Genomic DNA, 15,432 nt, shown 5'->3' on the forward strand with positions numbered 1-15,432 from the left:
TGTAAGTAGTGTTCTCGTTGAAAATTTTCTTCAGAGTTGTACATAAAGCTATAAAATCTTATGCTGATGTTAGCTAATATTATGAATGCTTAAAAAGAAATACTAGTGGACTAGCATTTTGAAAAATGGAATAAGTCACTGTATTTAGATTTTTTTTGAGATAGTCTCACACTGTCACCCAGGCTAGAGTGCAGTGGTGTGATCTTGGCTCACTGCACTCAAGTGATCCTCCTGGGCTCAAGTGACCCTCCCACCTCAACCACCCAAATAACTGTGACTGTAGGTGCAATCTACCACGCCTGGCTAATTTTTGTATTTTTAATAGAGACAGAGTTTTGCCATATTGCCCAGGCTGATCTCAAACTCCTGGGCTCAAGCAATCTCCACACCTTGGCCACCCAAAGTGCTGGGATTACAAGCATGAGCCATCACAACAGCCAGGTTATTTTTCTTTTTTCAGCTGAATTTAAGATTCCATATATTTGCATTATTATTAATTAGCCATTTCTCTGATATAGTTTTAAAAAGATGGCTGTTTCTCGGCCAAGGTGCTGATCTTTTTTTAGACAAGGTCTCACTCGCTCTGTTGCCCAGCTGGAGTACAGTGGTACAGTCATGGCTCACTGTAGCCTTGACTTTCGGGGCTCAAGCAGTCCTTACGCCTCAGACGCCCACGTAACAAGGACTACAAGTACATGCCACCATTCCTGACTAATTACTTTTTATTTTTTGTAGAAATGGGATATTGCTTGTTGCCCAGGCTTGTCTCAAACTCCAGAGCTCAAGCTATCCTATCCTCCAGTCTCATCCTCCCCAAGTGCTGTGATTATAGGCATGAGCCACTGCGCTGGGCTGGAGCTATGAATTTTAATTGTTCTGTAGACCTTGAATTGAACTATTTAATCAAAGTCTCTCAGGTGTTTTATTTTGACATGACCGATAGAGATGTAGTTTACCCATAATGACCCACCTGGTAGAATGGTGTGCTACATCTAAGGACGCCCGCTAGAAAACTCATGGTATTAAGTTGACTCCTATGAAATCGTCATTTGTATAGGTCAAAAACTGTCACACATGGATATTTTCTGAGTATGATCTCATGCTCACCAGTATCGATGCTAACTTTAAGTGTATAGTTAAAATATCTGTTAGTTGAATGTGTTTCTAAAGATAGATTGGGGATGGCACCATTATTGGGGGTTGAGAGATACTGATATTTTACAAAAACCGAATGAGTATATTTCTTGAAATGTACTTTAGAGCATACTGTCAGGCTAGTAGATGATGTTTTCTGTTTGTGGCTCTTTTACTAAGCCTTTCCTGTTAGTTTTCTTATCTCTAAAATGGGAATTACAATGATGATAAAATTCAATGATGAAAGAATTATATGAGTAAAGAATGTAAAGTAACTAGTAGAGTGAGAGACTGTACTTACACTGTATACTTTGTTCACCTTATCTCATTTATTAGTAATTAGGAAATGATTATAGAGCAAAGCAAAAATAATGATATGGGCCAGGTACAGTGGCTCACACCAGTAATCCCAGTACGTTCGGAGGCGGAGGTGGGTGGATCACTTGAGGTCAGAAATTTGAGACCAGCCTGGCCAACATGGTGAATTCCCATCTCTACTAAAAATACAAAAATTATCCAGGTGTGGTGGTAGGAGAATTGCTTGAACCTGGGAGGCAGAGGTTGCAGTGAGCTGAGATGATTACACCACTGCACTCCAGCCTGGGTAACAGAGCAATACTCTCTAAAAAATAAAAAGAGAAAAAATAATGGTATGGGTCACACCACTGCACTTTATTAGCCTGGGCAAAAGGGCAAGACTCTCTCTCAAAAAAGAAAAAATAATGGTATGGATCATGCATCAGTAGACTTGGTAATTGCTCCCACTTGGCTATCTGCTCTTTGTCAGATGAAGTGCTCCTGCCCCTTATCAATTTGAAATTGGATGGTTAGAACATGGATACCCAATTCTAGTAGTCTCATCATTTTTACCTATTTCTTCTGCAGCATTTGTTTCTTCTATTTCAATGTTGCCTCTTTTCAATATTCTTTCCTGTTGCCTCTCTCCTCTAGCAGTGGTGTTGGCAGATGGAGCCACAATTGTGGCCAACCCCATTAGCAATCCGTTCAGTGCTGCTCCAGCAGCAACAACCGTGGTGCAGACCCACAGCCAGAGCGCTAGCACCAACGCTCCCGCCCAGGGCTCATCACCACGGCCAAGCATACTCCGGAAGAAACCTGCCACAGATGGGTAAGTAGACCTAGTAGTGCCAAATGACACCTCTGGTTCTGGATATAATTGGTATACATAGTAGGCACTCATATCTATTGCTAGTATCAAACTCATCTCTCACTTTCTATGACAGGATTATTCAGTAGAGCCTTACCCAGCTTAGACTGCCAGATCTTACAAATCCTGGAGTCAGTGGGGTGTTAGTTTGTAAGCATCTGTTGCATACTGTTTTAATTCTCTCTAGCTCTGGAAGTTCAATCATAGAACCTTTAAAATAGCTTATAATTAACTCTTGGGCTTGTGTAGGTAGTTACATTAACTCATACATATACTTCATTCAGCATGAATCATTGCTGTTTAAATGGGAAAAGTTCCCTTGTCCCCCTCAAAGGGCGTGCAACCGTGGGAGTGTCTTGCTTCTTCACTGCCCTGCTGCCCAAACCTCTAGGGTGAGCATACAGATGGGCAGGCTTTGGGGCTCCAACCTCACAGCAATATCTAGGGTGAATGTTTACATATGAAGCCCCAGTGGGTGGGTGTTACAGAGTGCTCTTTTAGTTTAGCCGTCCATAGGCCACTTGCATTAACCAGCTCAATTAGACCCCTGCCTTATGGCAAGGACAGAGGACTTTCTGTATCCCAGGGTTCTTGCCTTGGTATACTGGAAGAATGGGATCACACGTGGGCTTGGAGAATGAGTGCAAGGTTTTATTGAGTAAAAGTAGCTGTAGCAGATGGGGGAGCCAAAAGGGAGATGATTTTTCCCTGGAGTTGGGCCAGGCGGCCCAGGCTCTCCTCCGACTGCCCTGGCTAAACTCTGCGTCGTTCTGCCAGTTGGGGGCCTGCCAGTTGGTGGCCTGCCGGTTGGTGGCGTGCCAGTGTGTGTCATGTGCTTTTCCGCCGGCATGCTCCCCTTGATGTCCTCTTGCCATTCAGCTACTTGTGTCTTCTTTTGCCAATGTGTTCCTCTTGATGTCCAGCCATTTGTGTGTGCCTGCCTGCAAGGGTCTTAGAGGTTTTTATAGGCGCAGGATGGAGGTGTGGCAGGCCAGGGTCTTGAGAAATGCAACATTTGGGCGGAAAAACAAAAATACCTACCCTCACCTAGATCCGTGGGCACAGGCTGAGGGTCGAGCCCTCACCAGGGACCCGCCCCTCCCTTCCCAGCACTTCCCTGCTCCTCTTCCTTGTCACTGTGGGCAAGCAATTTCCGAAGTGCAATAAGGCTCATATTTAGTAGCAGGTAGTGTTTTGTGTTCCATGCAAGCTTCTCAGTTGGTGGATCATAGGCAGGAATGTATGTGCTGTGCTGTTCAGCTTAACCATTCTGGAGGTGGAAGATGAGCAGTTGTGTTTCAGAGAGCAGAGTTTCTATGGCTCAGCTGAGCTAATAGCATCAATATCAAAATACTAAAGCAAGTGCAAACTTAGATTACTGGGACTAGGATCCGTGCAGGGTTTTCATTTGCACAGAGCTGTGCATAGACCAGAGTCCCTATCTATCTTTGTTTATTAGGAATACTTGGTATTTTTTAAAGGATAAGTCAGTCTGTGACAAAGTTACCTTATTAGTAAAAACACAAGGCAAAGCCTGTGGTTAAGATTACAGATGGATTACACACATCTAAATCTCTCACTCTCATAACCCTATATAACTTTTTTTCAAAAGGGTTGTGAACACACAAGAATGGGGAAAATGGGAGAGGACACAGTAGCAACTAAACACTGAAGCTGGGAAGCAGACTATCTTGCCATGGTGTCCTGGCTGTGAGAAAGCTAAATATGAAGCTTGCATAGGGGAAAGTTGAGAGCCATCCTTGTTTAAAATTGGAAAATCTTCAAAAGGACCAACAACAGGCAGATCCTGTGGGTGAAGAAAGGGGCTCTCTCTTCTAAGGAGGATCAGTTAAAACCTTTGCGTTTGAGAAGTGTTAAAGTTAGAGCCCAGAATCCCATTTTCTACCCACGCCATGTGTTGTACTGCCCCTTCCTGCCTTTAGCAGGAGCCTGCAAGTTCAAACTCTGCAGGCGGTCCACTAGGATCACCCAGCACTGTGGAGGTGACGAGAATTTTACCAGAAAGAGATTGTGGCTGACTATGCATGTATGGAATGCTGAACACTTCCCAGTCTACTCCCTGCTTTTAGCTGATGGAACCCTGGCAGGTGAACTTCCAAAGCTCAGAACTCCCAGCCAGCATTTCAGTCCCTCTCCCCTGAACCCCCACTCTTAATCATGAACATATAACCAATGATAGGCAGATATCTGAGGGGACCTCTAACGGTGAAAGACAGAAACCACAATAAATACATGCCCAGTGCACCTTGGAAGATGTAGAAGCTAGGTAGGGAGAATAAAACACAAAACAAATGAACAAGGTAAGCAAGAACTACCCGTGATGCCTTCAGAAAGACTGAAGAAAAAGTTGCATTCATGAAACAGTAACACAGTGCTATGTAAAAGGAACATGCAGATGAGAGAAGAACTGGTCCTGAAATGAGATAGCAGAAATTGAAGCAGAAGAATTGGAAGATAAAGTTGAAGAAATATCAAACGTGGAACAAAAAGACAAGAAAATTGGAGCAAAGGACAGGAGAAAATTTAAAATGACAAGAAAAAGAACCAGTTCAGGAAATCCAGCCTCCAGGTAATGGGTTTCATTTCAGCAAGAGAGATCAGAGTAAAGGAGTAGGGATCATTACAGAGTAACGAGTTAAAAAGTAATAGGAAATTACCAAAACTGAAAAAAATGAGTTTCCTAATTACAGAAGTGCTCTGCACAGTATTCAATGGATACAACAAACTCAGGCCAGTATTTTGAAATTTTGCAACACTGGAGACATAAAGATGTGCCTGCTTCTCCCATACTTCCCCCCAAAGACCCTTGTACTATGCCCTCTGTAATTCACAGTCATCATGTGACACTGCAGTCCCCACCCCAGGGGATCCCTGGGGTGGGGACTGCAGTGTCCTTTGCTCCAATTTTCTTGTCTTTTTGTTCCACGTTTGATATTTCTTCAACTTTATCTTCCAATTCTTCTACTTCAATTTCTGCTGTCTCATTTCAGGACCAGTTCTTCTCTCCTCTGCATGTTACTATGCCCTTGTCTCTACTTTATCCACACCTTCTTGCTTTAAACCTGGCTCTTCCTCAGGGACTCAAGTTGCCCTGCAGAAGTGGTCCCTGCCTCTCTTCCACATCCCTACTGTGACTCAGCCTGGGGGTAGGCTAGATGTCCTTGTCATGCCTCAGCTGCCATTTTCAGATCATTTCTCCTCAAAAGCACTTGATTTGTATTCAAATTTCATAAAATTTACAGTTGAAACAGTAGATTTTTAAATAGCCAAGTTATTCCAGATAATAAAGCATTTCTCAATAACTGGATCGAGTATCCATTGTAAAATTCAAATTAATTAAAATGAAATGACGTTAAATATTTTGTTCCCGAGTTGCACTTCGTGTGCTCAGTAGCACCATATGGCTTTGAGCAGGGCAGATCCAGAGGCTAAGAGAGTCAAGTTAGATTTTGCGGGTGTATCTGTATGCCTTTTGGAAGGACATGATGCCTGGCACTTTTTAGTCATGGTAGCACCCTGTCTTCACCTTTAATGATCAGAAATGATCTTCTAGCTCCCTGGCCCATCAGGCACTTGAACGCTGTCCTGCCTCCACCCTCCCCACTAGTGTGGGCATTTAGCGCATAAGCTCAATAAGCCTTCCTGACCTTGTCTCTGTGTTCCCATGCCCCAGCCCACCTTCTTTCTTCCCACCTCCCTCCCAGCAGAACTCCAGCTCCAGAGGGGACCCCCAGCAGCCTGCAGTCCATTGATCTACCTTTTCATGTTCCTCACTGCCTCTCATGGTCTCTTTCTCTGCTCTTCCTGATTCAGAGTCTGTGGTCACTTGCGGTCATTTCCTTACCCCCCTTCCCCACTTCGCTTTGCCAAAATCAGACTTAAATCCAACTTTCTGCTTCATTTGTGCTGGCACATGTACAGCAGATTGTGGCAGGGAAAGCCACCTTGCCAACTGGCCTTGCTTAGCCTCACAGACGTACTAGGATCTTTCAGCAGACCATCAGAGTATCCTCTCCTACACCCCTCCAGGTAACCGATTTACGTTTCCTTCTCTCAAAACTCCCAGGCCTCTTCTATCTTCACTGTTAGTCAACAGACTTGCTCCTTTTTTGAGAAAAAGAAAACAGTCAAAAGACAACTTCCACAGTCTGCAGCTATCACATCTATAATACTTACAGTGGCAGTACCCCGTGTCCTGCCTCCTGTCTGTTCCTCTAGACAAGCTCTCTGGGCTCCTCTCCAAAGTGCCTTGTCTCCTTTCTTGCCTATTCAGGAATGATGCTCTAGTTCTTCCTCCTCTGCAAAGCCTCAGCTTTTTCTTGTTAGTAGATCATTCACATAAACAGTATAAAAACATGCTGTCATTTCTTCTGAATAGATCATTCACATAAACAGTATAAAAACATGCTGTCATTTCTTCTGTCTACAATGTCCTTCTGTTGAGCTCACTTTGCTCTACCATCTACCAACCTAAATTTTTTTTTCCTCTAATTTGTAAAAACAAATTGCATTTGCTGTGTCCAGGTCTTCTGTCAGTCTCCTTTTCATCATTTTTATTGAAGTATATAAAAAAGTCACAGATATGGATGTATAGTCTCAAAATAAACAGTAGCCAACCACAATATAGGTCAAGAAACAGTGCTACCAACATCTTTTCCCAAAGGTAATTAACCAGTGGATAGATAGAATCATATGTTGTGCATTTTTTGTGTGTGACTTTTTTGAGTCTGACTTTCATAACTTGGTTTTATGTGATTCATCTGCATTATTACATGTGATTGTACTTTTTTTTTTTTTTTTTTTTTTTGAGATGGGGTCTCATTCTGCCCAGGTTGGAATATAGTGGCATGCTCACAGATTACTGCAGCATTTACCTCCCCAGGCTCAGGTGATCCTCCTACCTCAGTTTTTGTATTTTTAGTAGAGATGGTATTTCACCATGTTGCCCCAACTGGTCTTGAACTCCTGGGCTCAAGCATTCCTCCCAGTTTAACCTCCCAAAGTGCTAGAATTACAGGCGTGAGCACCTGGCCTTGATTATAATTTTTTTATTGTTGTGTAAAATACCATATATAATAGTACCATGGTTTGTTTATCCATGTTTTGGGTGGCTTCCATGTTTTGCCTGTAATGATATCGTGAACATTTTTGTGCATAACTTTTGATTCATGCATGAGTACATTTCTGTTAAATACTGAGGGATTTGCTATGTCATAGGGTGTGCTTATTTTAAACTTTCATAGGTTTGGTTTTCTGCGTGGTTTTACCCATTTACACTCTCACCAGGAGTAATCATTGTTTCACCAGGAGTAATCATTATTTCATCCTCACCAACACCTCAGCACTTGTTCTGGGCTGTCTTTATGAGTTTGGTCATTCTGTTGGTTTATAGTGATGTTTCTCATTAGGTTCTGTCTTTTTTTAAATATGTTTTTGGTTTGGTTAATTTTTGGCCAGTGTGGGCGGCAAGTGGGGTGGCAGCAGTGCAGTTGATCTTCCTTTTTAACTTTTATCCTTATTTTTAAACATGAGAAAATTTTGTGGCCGGGTGCGGTGGCTCAACCTGTAATCTCAGCACCTTGGAAGGCTGAGGCGGAGTGATCATCTGAGATCAGGAAATCGAGACTGGCCAGGCCAACATGGTGAAACCCGTCTTTACTAAAAATACAAAAATTAGCTAGGATGTGGTGGCAGGTGCCTGTAATCCCAGCTACTTGGGAGACAGGTGGGAAAATCGCTTGAGCTGGGATCATGCCACTGCATTCTAGCCAGGGCAACAGAGTGAGACTCTGTCTCAAAAAAAAAAAGAAAGAAAAAATTTGAATATTTGCCTGTCGCCGAACTTCAGTTCTCAGCTTATCAGCTCTTGGCCAATTTTGCTTCACCTGTATGCTTAGCTACCCCCTCCTATCATATTTTGAAGTGATTCCTAGATACCATGTCATTTCATTTGTGTGTATTTCAGCATGCTCCTATGGAGAGATACATAACATTTAAAAACCAGTAACCCCTTAATATCAAATAGCCAGTTATTGTTTAGGTTTCCAGTGGTCTGAAACGTCACACATTTTTGTTTGTTTGTTTTTGAGACAGTCTCTCACTGTTCCATGGGCTGGAGTGCAGTGATGTGATCTTGCCTCACTGCAACCTCCGCCTCCTCGGTTCAAGAAGTTCTCTTGCCTCAGCCTCCCAAGTAGCTGGGATTATAGGCGTAAGCCACCACACCCAGCCATTTTCTTTTTTTTTTTTTAATTTTATTGCATTTTAGGTTTGGGGGTACATGTGAAGAACATGCAAGATTGTTGCATAGGCACACACACACGTGGCAGTGTGATCTGCTGCCTTCCTCCCCATCACCCACATCTAGCCCTTCTCCCCATGCTCTCTCTCCCGAACTCCCCTCCCCCCGCTGTCCTTCCCCTATTTCCCCCCAACAGACCCCAGTGTGTAGTGCTCCCCTCCCTGTGTCCATGTGTTCTCATTTTCTTATATTATTTAAAAAAATACTTATTTGAAAAAATTATTTATTTGATTTATTGGATATTATTTATTCTGATAAGATGCATACATTGTAATCAGTTAATATGACTTTTAAAGTCACTTTATTATCGAGGCTTCCTCTATCTCTTTTTTTTCCTGCAGCTTATTTGTTGAAGAAACTTGGTCTGCTGGACCACACCCCCTCTGGCTTTTGTCGATGGCATCCCAATGTATGCATTTCCTAGGACTTCTGTAACAAACTACCATAAATCTTCTGGCTTAAGGCAACAGACATGTGTTATCTTATAGTTCCAGTAGCTAGAAATCTGAAATGAAGGCGTCATCAGGGTCAGTTCCTCCCGGAGGTTCTCAGGAGAATCTCATCATGCCGGCTGCCAGTGGCTGCTGTTGACCCTTGTGTTCCTTGGCTTGCAGGCACAGCACCCCAATCTCTGCCTCTGTCACCACATGGCCCTGCCCTGGTACCTGTGTCTCAGATCTGCCTTCCCTTTCTGTTACTAGGATACTTGTCACTGGATCTTAAACTCCACATCCAGAGCTCTACATCCAAATGTAATCAGGGATCTCTTATTTTAAGATCCGTAATTACATTTGCACAGACTGTTTTTTCAAGTGAGGCTACATTCACAATGACTGAAGATTGGGACTTATATATATCTTCTTAAAGAACTTAGTTCAACTGACTGCACCCATAATGTAACTCCTCTTGTTCTATCCTCACATTTTCTGTAAGTTCTTACTTGACTCTAAAGGTTTGGTCTGATTTTTCTCTTTTTTTATTGCTTCTGTGGCAAGACTACTTCATAATTTGGTGATTGAGTCTCTTACCAGAAGACACATGATGTCTGATGTTCACCTTTTTTGAGATGTTAGTGGCTCTGATGATCGGTACCCAGATCCATTAGTGATTAAGTGTTGCAAAGTGGTATATTCTTGTCTAGTTATTTTCTCTCAAACCCACTCTCAACTGGTATTTGTTCCTACCACCCTACCAAAACTGAACATGTCAAGATTGCTCATATCTTCATAGTGCTAACTTGATGGTTAATTCTCTGTCAGAGCCTTACATGGCCTCTCTGCTGCACAACACAATAGATCTCCGACTCTTCTTGGATCAGGTTTTTTCACTTGGCTTCCAAGTCTTTATAAACACCATAGGTGTAATAATGATTGTGAGCACTTAATATGGATTTTATTGTTAATAACATTAAGTAGAAAGGAGATGTGGCATGCTAGAAGTAGTGGCTAAAAGAGTCCTAATGGTTGCTTCCTGGAGGGAGCCTGACAGGAAATGAGCAGGAATGAGGAAGGGACCTGCTCTTTTTTTTTTTTTAAAGATTTTTGGTACTATTTGGCTTTTTTTGGTAATGTATCTGTGATATCTGAGAAAATAAAAATCCATTTTAAAAATACTTAGTCAGTGTAGGGCTTTTATTTTGTCCTAGGTATGTCTGGCAAATGTATATCTTGTATTTTTTATCCTTTAATGCCCTTGGACTGGCATTTTCCAGGTTTTCTCTTGTCTCTTTCAGAATGGCAGTTCGGAAAACCCTCATTCCTCCCCAGCCTCCTGATGTTGCTAGTCCTCGAGTGGAAAGCTCTATGCGGAGTACATCTGGATCACCTAGGCCTGCAGGGTGAGCACCTAAGTGTTCTTACCACTCTTGCTTTTAACCACACATCGTTGCAGTGGGGAGCATCTAATAAGTGTGACTTAGTGTTGCTATGTTATGTTGCCCAGGTTAGAGTGCAGTGGCTATTCTCAGCTGCCATCAGAGAAAATCATAATACCAACAGCCTTGAACTGGGCTTGAGTGATTTGCCTCAGCCTCCTGAGTAGCTGGGATTATAGGTGTGTGCCACCACTCCCAACTTACATGGACTTTCTAGTGGTATGACCTGAACGTGTTTTTCAACCTCTCTGATTCCCATTGCCTGATTTATAAAGCGGGCATTCTTATAACATTTACCTCATAGAAGTTTTGTGTATTTAAACAAAATGATACATTTAGTACACTTTGTATATGCCTTACAGCAAACACTCAGTTGCTATGGCATTCAAAAATGACATCGTGAAGGTATTTATTTTTGTTTTTTCTGTTTTTGAGACAAAGTCTTGCTCTGTTGCCCAGCCTGGAGTGCAGTGGCATGATCTCAGCTCACTGCAACCTCTGCCTTTCATGTTCAAGTGATTCTCCTGCCTCAGCCTCCAGAGTAGCTGGGATTACAGGCGCGTGCCACCATGCCCCTTTTTTTTTTTATTTTTTGTTTTTTTGTTTGTTTGTTTTGTATTTTTAGTAGGGACAGAATTTTGCCATGTTGGCCAGGCTGTTCTCAGACTCCTGACCTCAGGTGATTTGCCTGCCTCTGCCTCCCAAAGTGCTAGGATTACAAGCATAAGCCACCATGCCTAGCCTTATGACAGTATTTAATGCCTGCTTTTCCTTTGTGCTTTTCTTCTTAATTCTACAAGTAATATTATATTGGAAAAAGTAATTAGATAATATAAAAATACTTAAAGTGTAAAGTGAAAATTATTGTCTCATCGTCCACCCACATTGCCAGTCCCACTTCCTAAAATAATGTTGACTGGTGACAGTTTTGGGGTTTTGTTTTTTTTTTTCTGTAGACTTCCTCTGTGGTCAAGATAACAGTTCTGATAAGTATCTTTACACATCGATTGATAGATTTTGTTTGTTTTTTGTTTTTTGCGAAGGAGTCTCACTCTATCGCCAGGTTGGAGTGCAGTGACATAATCTCAGCTCACTGCAGCCTCCACCTCTGGGTTCAAGTGATTCTCCTGCCTCAGCCTCCTGAGTAGCTGGGACTACAGGGCACGCAACCGTGCCAGCTAATTTGTGTATTTTTAGTAGAGACAGTTTTACCATGTTGGCCAGGATGGTGTCAATCTCTTGATCTCTTGATTCTCCTGGCTTGGCCTCCTAGAGTGTTGGGATTATAGGCTTGAGCCACCTTGCTTGGCCCCAATTGATAGATTCTTAAAGGAGATCTTACTGATTATATTGTTTTATGTTTTGCACTTTTTACTTGTATCAGTAAGATTTTACCATGTTAGTATATTTAGATCTACTTCTTTATAAAACTGTATTTGAGAAAAAAAAAATTATGAATGCCTTGTTTGTGCCAGGTATTATTTTAGGATGTGGGGATATAGAGTAGTCACAAAAATAGATGTAGTGTGTCCGTTCCCTTTCAGTTTACTTTCTAGTGGATATGAAGAAATAATAAATGTAGGAAGAAAGAGAGACAGTGTAAAGGGAATAAAAAGTACTGAGAGGAAGAGTTGCTGATTTACAGAAAAAGTCTTCTCTGAAAAGAGCATGAAGGAATAAGCCATTTGCTCCTTGATGCCAGAATGTGTCAGGCAGAGGAAAGAAGAACCAAGGCTTTCATAAGGGAACTTAGACTTGTGACTTTGCACATTAGTGTGGTAACATAAAAATGACCATATAAAATGAAGCTGCAAAATGTTCTTGATAGTCAATGGAAAGGTTATAGTTATTCTGTGACTTATAAAAACTTTTGTGAAAATCCTAAAAACTTTCTTTCTGTAGGTTGTAATATATAGGAAAATGAAAAAATAGTGAAACGAATATTTACTTAATACGGTATCATTTAAAGCATTAGAAACACAGAGTGGTTGGAAGAGTGCTTGCCTTTTCTCATTGTCTAACTTAAAGTACAGAGGGAGAATTCCTCTAAGCCTTGGCGAATTGTCACACTCTTAAGTTGAGGTCTGTTTCCACGGTTTTACCCTTTGCCCTTCAGTGTTGTGGAACATCTCCAAGACGTCGTTAAATGTGAAGGTTTTTGCCAGCTTGACTTTCGAGACCTCTTCATCCTTTTCCTCAAAACCACTTGGCCTTCACTTCTTCTTGGACTCTGGGTACACACTTTATAGCACCATCTCTCTCTGTGATGGCAGTTTGCTGATTCACTCAACACTATTCATAGTCGTATTGACTTCTGAAGTGCTGAAACCTGTCTTCACTGGCAGTAATTCGTTTCCCTAATTACCATTTTCTTTCAGTGTGGCAACTAACTTCAACACTTCAGCTTTGAATGATTATAATCTTTTTTTGGTTATTACTATCTTTAATCCAAAATAGAAATAAACACTATTTGTATCATAAGTGGCTTTCCTAGTGCAGTTTCAACTGAAAGATGATATTAAAGCTACTTGACCTTCCTTTTTCTATTCACTGGACTTTTTCAGTATGGTCTGTACCACAGCTTTTTACAAGTCTGGGTCTTAGTCTTTCTTGTCTTTGCTGGACCATTTTGAAATCTTCAAATCACAAACTATTTCACTTCTGGCCTTACCCCTTTTTGGTCTTTTGTTGCATTTCATCCTCATTGACTCTCACATTCAGTGTTCATTTTCTTAAAATTTCAGATCGGTTTATCACTAAGAAGCGAGAGCAACACAACTACATGCTTCGTTGTCTTCATGATCTGTTTATGCAGATGATGTTCAGTGATTGATCATTACCAGACTTCAAAAGAAGTGATGTGATTAGTTACTGATCATGATGTGCTTCTGTTAGTTACATGGTGATATGGGGACTGTAGAGCTAGCTGCATAACCAGGGGATGCATTCTGAGAGATACATCAGTAGGCAATTGCATTGTTGTATGAACATAATAAGAGCATCCTTGTACAAACCAGGATGGGATGGCCTACTGCATACCTAGGCTATATGGTACAATCTATTGACCCTAGGCTAAAAACTTGTACAGGACTATACTGAATACTGTAGGCAGTGGTAACACAGCGTTTCATATTTGTGTATCTAAACATAGAAAATGAACTGTTAAAATACAATATTGTAATCTTATAGGACCACTGTCGTGTGTGTGGTCCCTTGTTCACTGAAGCATCCTTGTGTACTGTATGACTCTTTCTGATTTTTACATGTGTGAGCTTCATGCTCAGTGAGGACTGCCTATATATTAGGAATCACAGGACCAGCAAGGAAGACTAGCCTAGAACAAGAGGGGAGCATTGTACGAGATGGCTTAGAGATGACCTTGAGAGCTGAATTATTAGGGCTTCTATTCAGAAACCTTTGGATTTTATTCTAAGACGGAGGGCATTGGAGGTTAAGGCATAGGAGTGACATGATATGACTTATTTTAAAAGAATCATTCTGGCTACTGTGCTGAGAATAAATTGCAGCAGGGCAAGGGTGGAAGCAGGAAGACCAAGTGAGAGCTGATAAAAACCTTTAAGTGGCTTAAAGCTGCATGGGGGGTGTGGGTGTGTGTTTTTGTTTGTTTGTTTGTTTTTAATGAAATAGAGTCTCACTCTGTCACCCAGGCTAGAGTGCAGTAGTGTGATCTCAGCTCACTGCAACCTCAACTTCCCAGGCTTAAGCAGTCCTCCTGCCTCAGCTTCCTGAGTAGCTGGGACTACTTAGGAGCCACCATACCCAGCTCATTTTTGCATTTTTTTGTTGAGACAGGGTTTCACCATGTTGCCCAGGCTGTTCTGGAACTCCTGGGCTCAAGCGGTGTTCCCACCTCAGCCTCACAAAGTGCTGGTATTACAGTACAGGCATGAACAGCACACCCGTACGTCTTAACAAGTGTTTGGATTCTGGATATGATTTGAAGGTACAGCTGACAAAATTTTCTGATTGAATGGAGAGAAAGAGAGGACTCAAGGATAGCTCCCATGCTTTACCTGAGAATTCTAAAATCAGAAAAGCTGTGAGAATAGCAGGGAACAAATCAGGTTAGTTTCAGTCATTTTACTCTTACAATATCTAAGTGGTTAGACACCCAAGTGGAGATGTCAAATAGACAGATAGAAAATTCTTAAGTAATACAACTCTAGAATTGAAGATAGAAGTCCATGCTGGTGATAGAGATTTGGGAATTGTAAGTAGATATATGTTCTTGACAGCCATGAGAGTGGAAGGTAGTAGAAATAGAGAACAGAAGTGGTGCAAGGGCCATGCTTGAGGACATAGCATCTTTAGAGGTCAAGAAAATGAAAAACCAGACAAAGTGACCGTTTCCCTGTACTGTGTGATATTCTGAGGTGTGTTGGTGCCGTAATTAGTCCTCAGCTAAGGAACACTTGGGGCTTTTGTTTACTTGTTTTATGTTTGGAGACAGAGTCTTGCGCAGTCACTCAGGCTGGAATGGCGTGATCATAGTGATCATAGCTCACTGCAGCCTTGAACTACTGGGCACAAGGATCCTCCCACTATAGCCTCCTGAGCAGCTGGGACTGCACGTAGGTATCATTATGCTCAGCTAATTTTTTTTTTTGAGACAGAGTCTTGCTCTGTCGCCCTGGCTAGAGTGCAATGGCATGATATAGGCTCACTGCAACTTCTGCCTCCTGGGTTCAAGCAATTCTTCTGCCTCAGCCTCCCAAGTAGCTGGGATTACAGGTGCCCGTCACCACACCCAGCTAATTTTTTGTATTTTTAGTAGAGGCAGGGTTTCCCCATGTTGGTCAGGCTGGTCTCAAACTCCTGACCTCAGGTGATCCACCTCAGCCTCCCAAAGTGCTGGGATTACAGGCGTGAGCCACCACGCCCAGCCATTTTGTTTGTTTGTTTGTTTTGAGACAG

The 15,432-nt window shown here is 41.9% G+C and overlaps 1 protein-coding gene across 12 annotated transcripts in view; it reads left to right on the forward strand.

The window, feature by feature from the left end:
* SAP130 (Sin3A associated protein 130) overlaps positions 1-15,432 on the forward strand; it is an 87,588-nt gene that overhangs the window by 39,737 nt on the left and 32,419 nt on the right. For 9 of the 12 annotated variants that reach the window (XM_032263968.1, XM_032263975.1, XM_032263970.1 and 6 more), the window contains exons 14-15: positions 2,086-2,263; positions 10,357-10,461. In XM_032263968.1, the coding sequence (XP_032119859.1) occupies positions 2,086-2,263; positions 10,357-10,461 (283 nt within the window). The remainder of the gene's footprint in view (positions 1-2,085; positions 2,264-10,356; positions 10,462-15,432) is intronic. The other 3 variants (XM_032263976.1, XM_032263966.1, XM_032263973.1) reach the window with 1 other exon arrangement.

Source organism: Sapajus apella, unplaced genomic scaffold (genome assembly GCF_009761245.1).
Source record: "Sapajus apella isolate SASKATOON/1434 unplaced genomic scaffold, GSC_monkey_1.0 scaffold140, whole genome shotgun sequence".
Classification (NCBI taxonomy): Eukaryota; Metazoa; Chordata; class Mammalia; order Primates; family Cebidae; genus Sapajus; species Sapajus apella.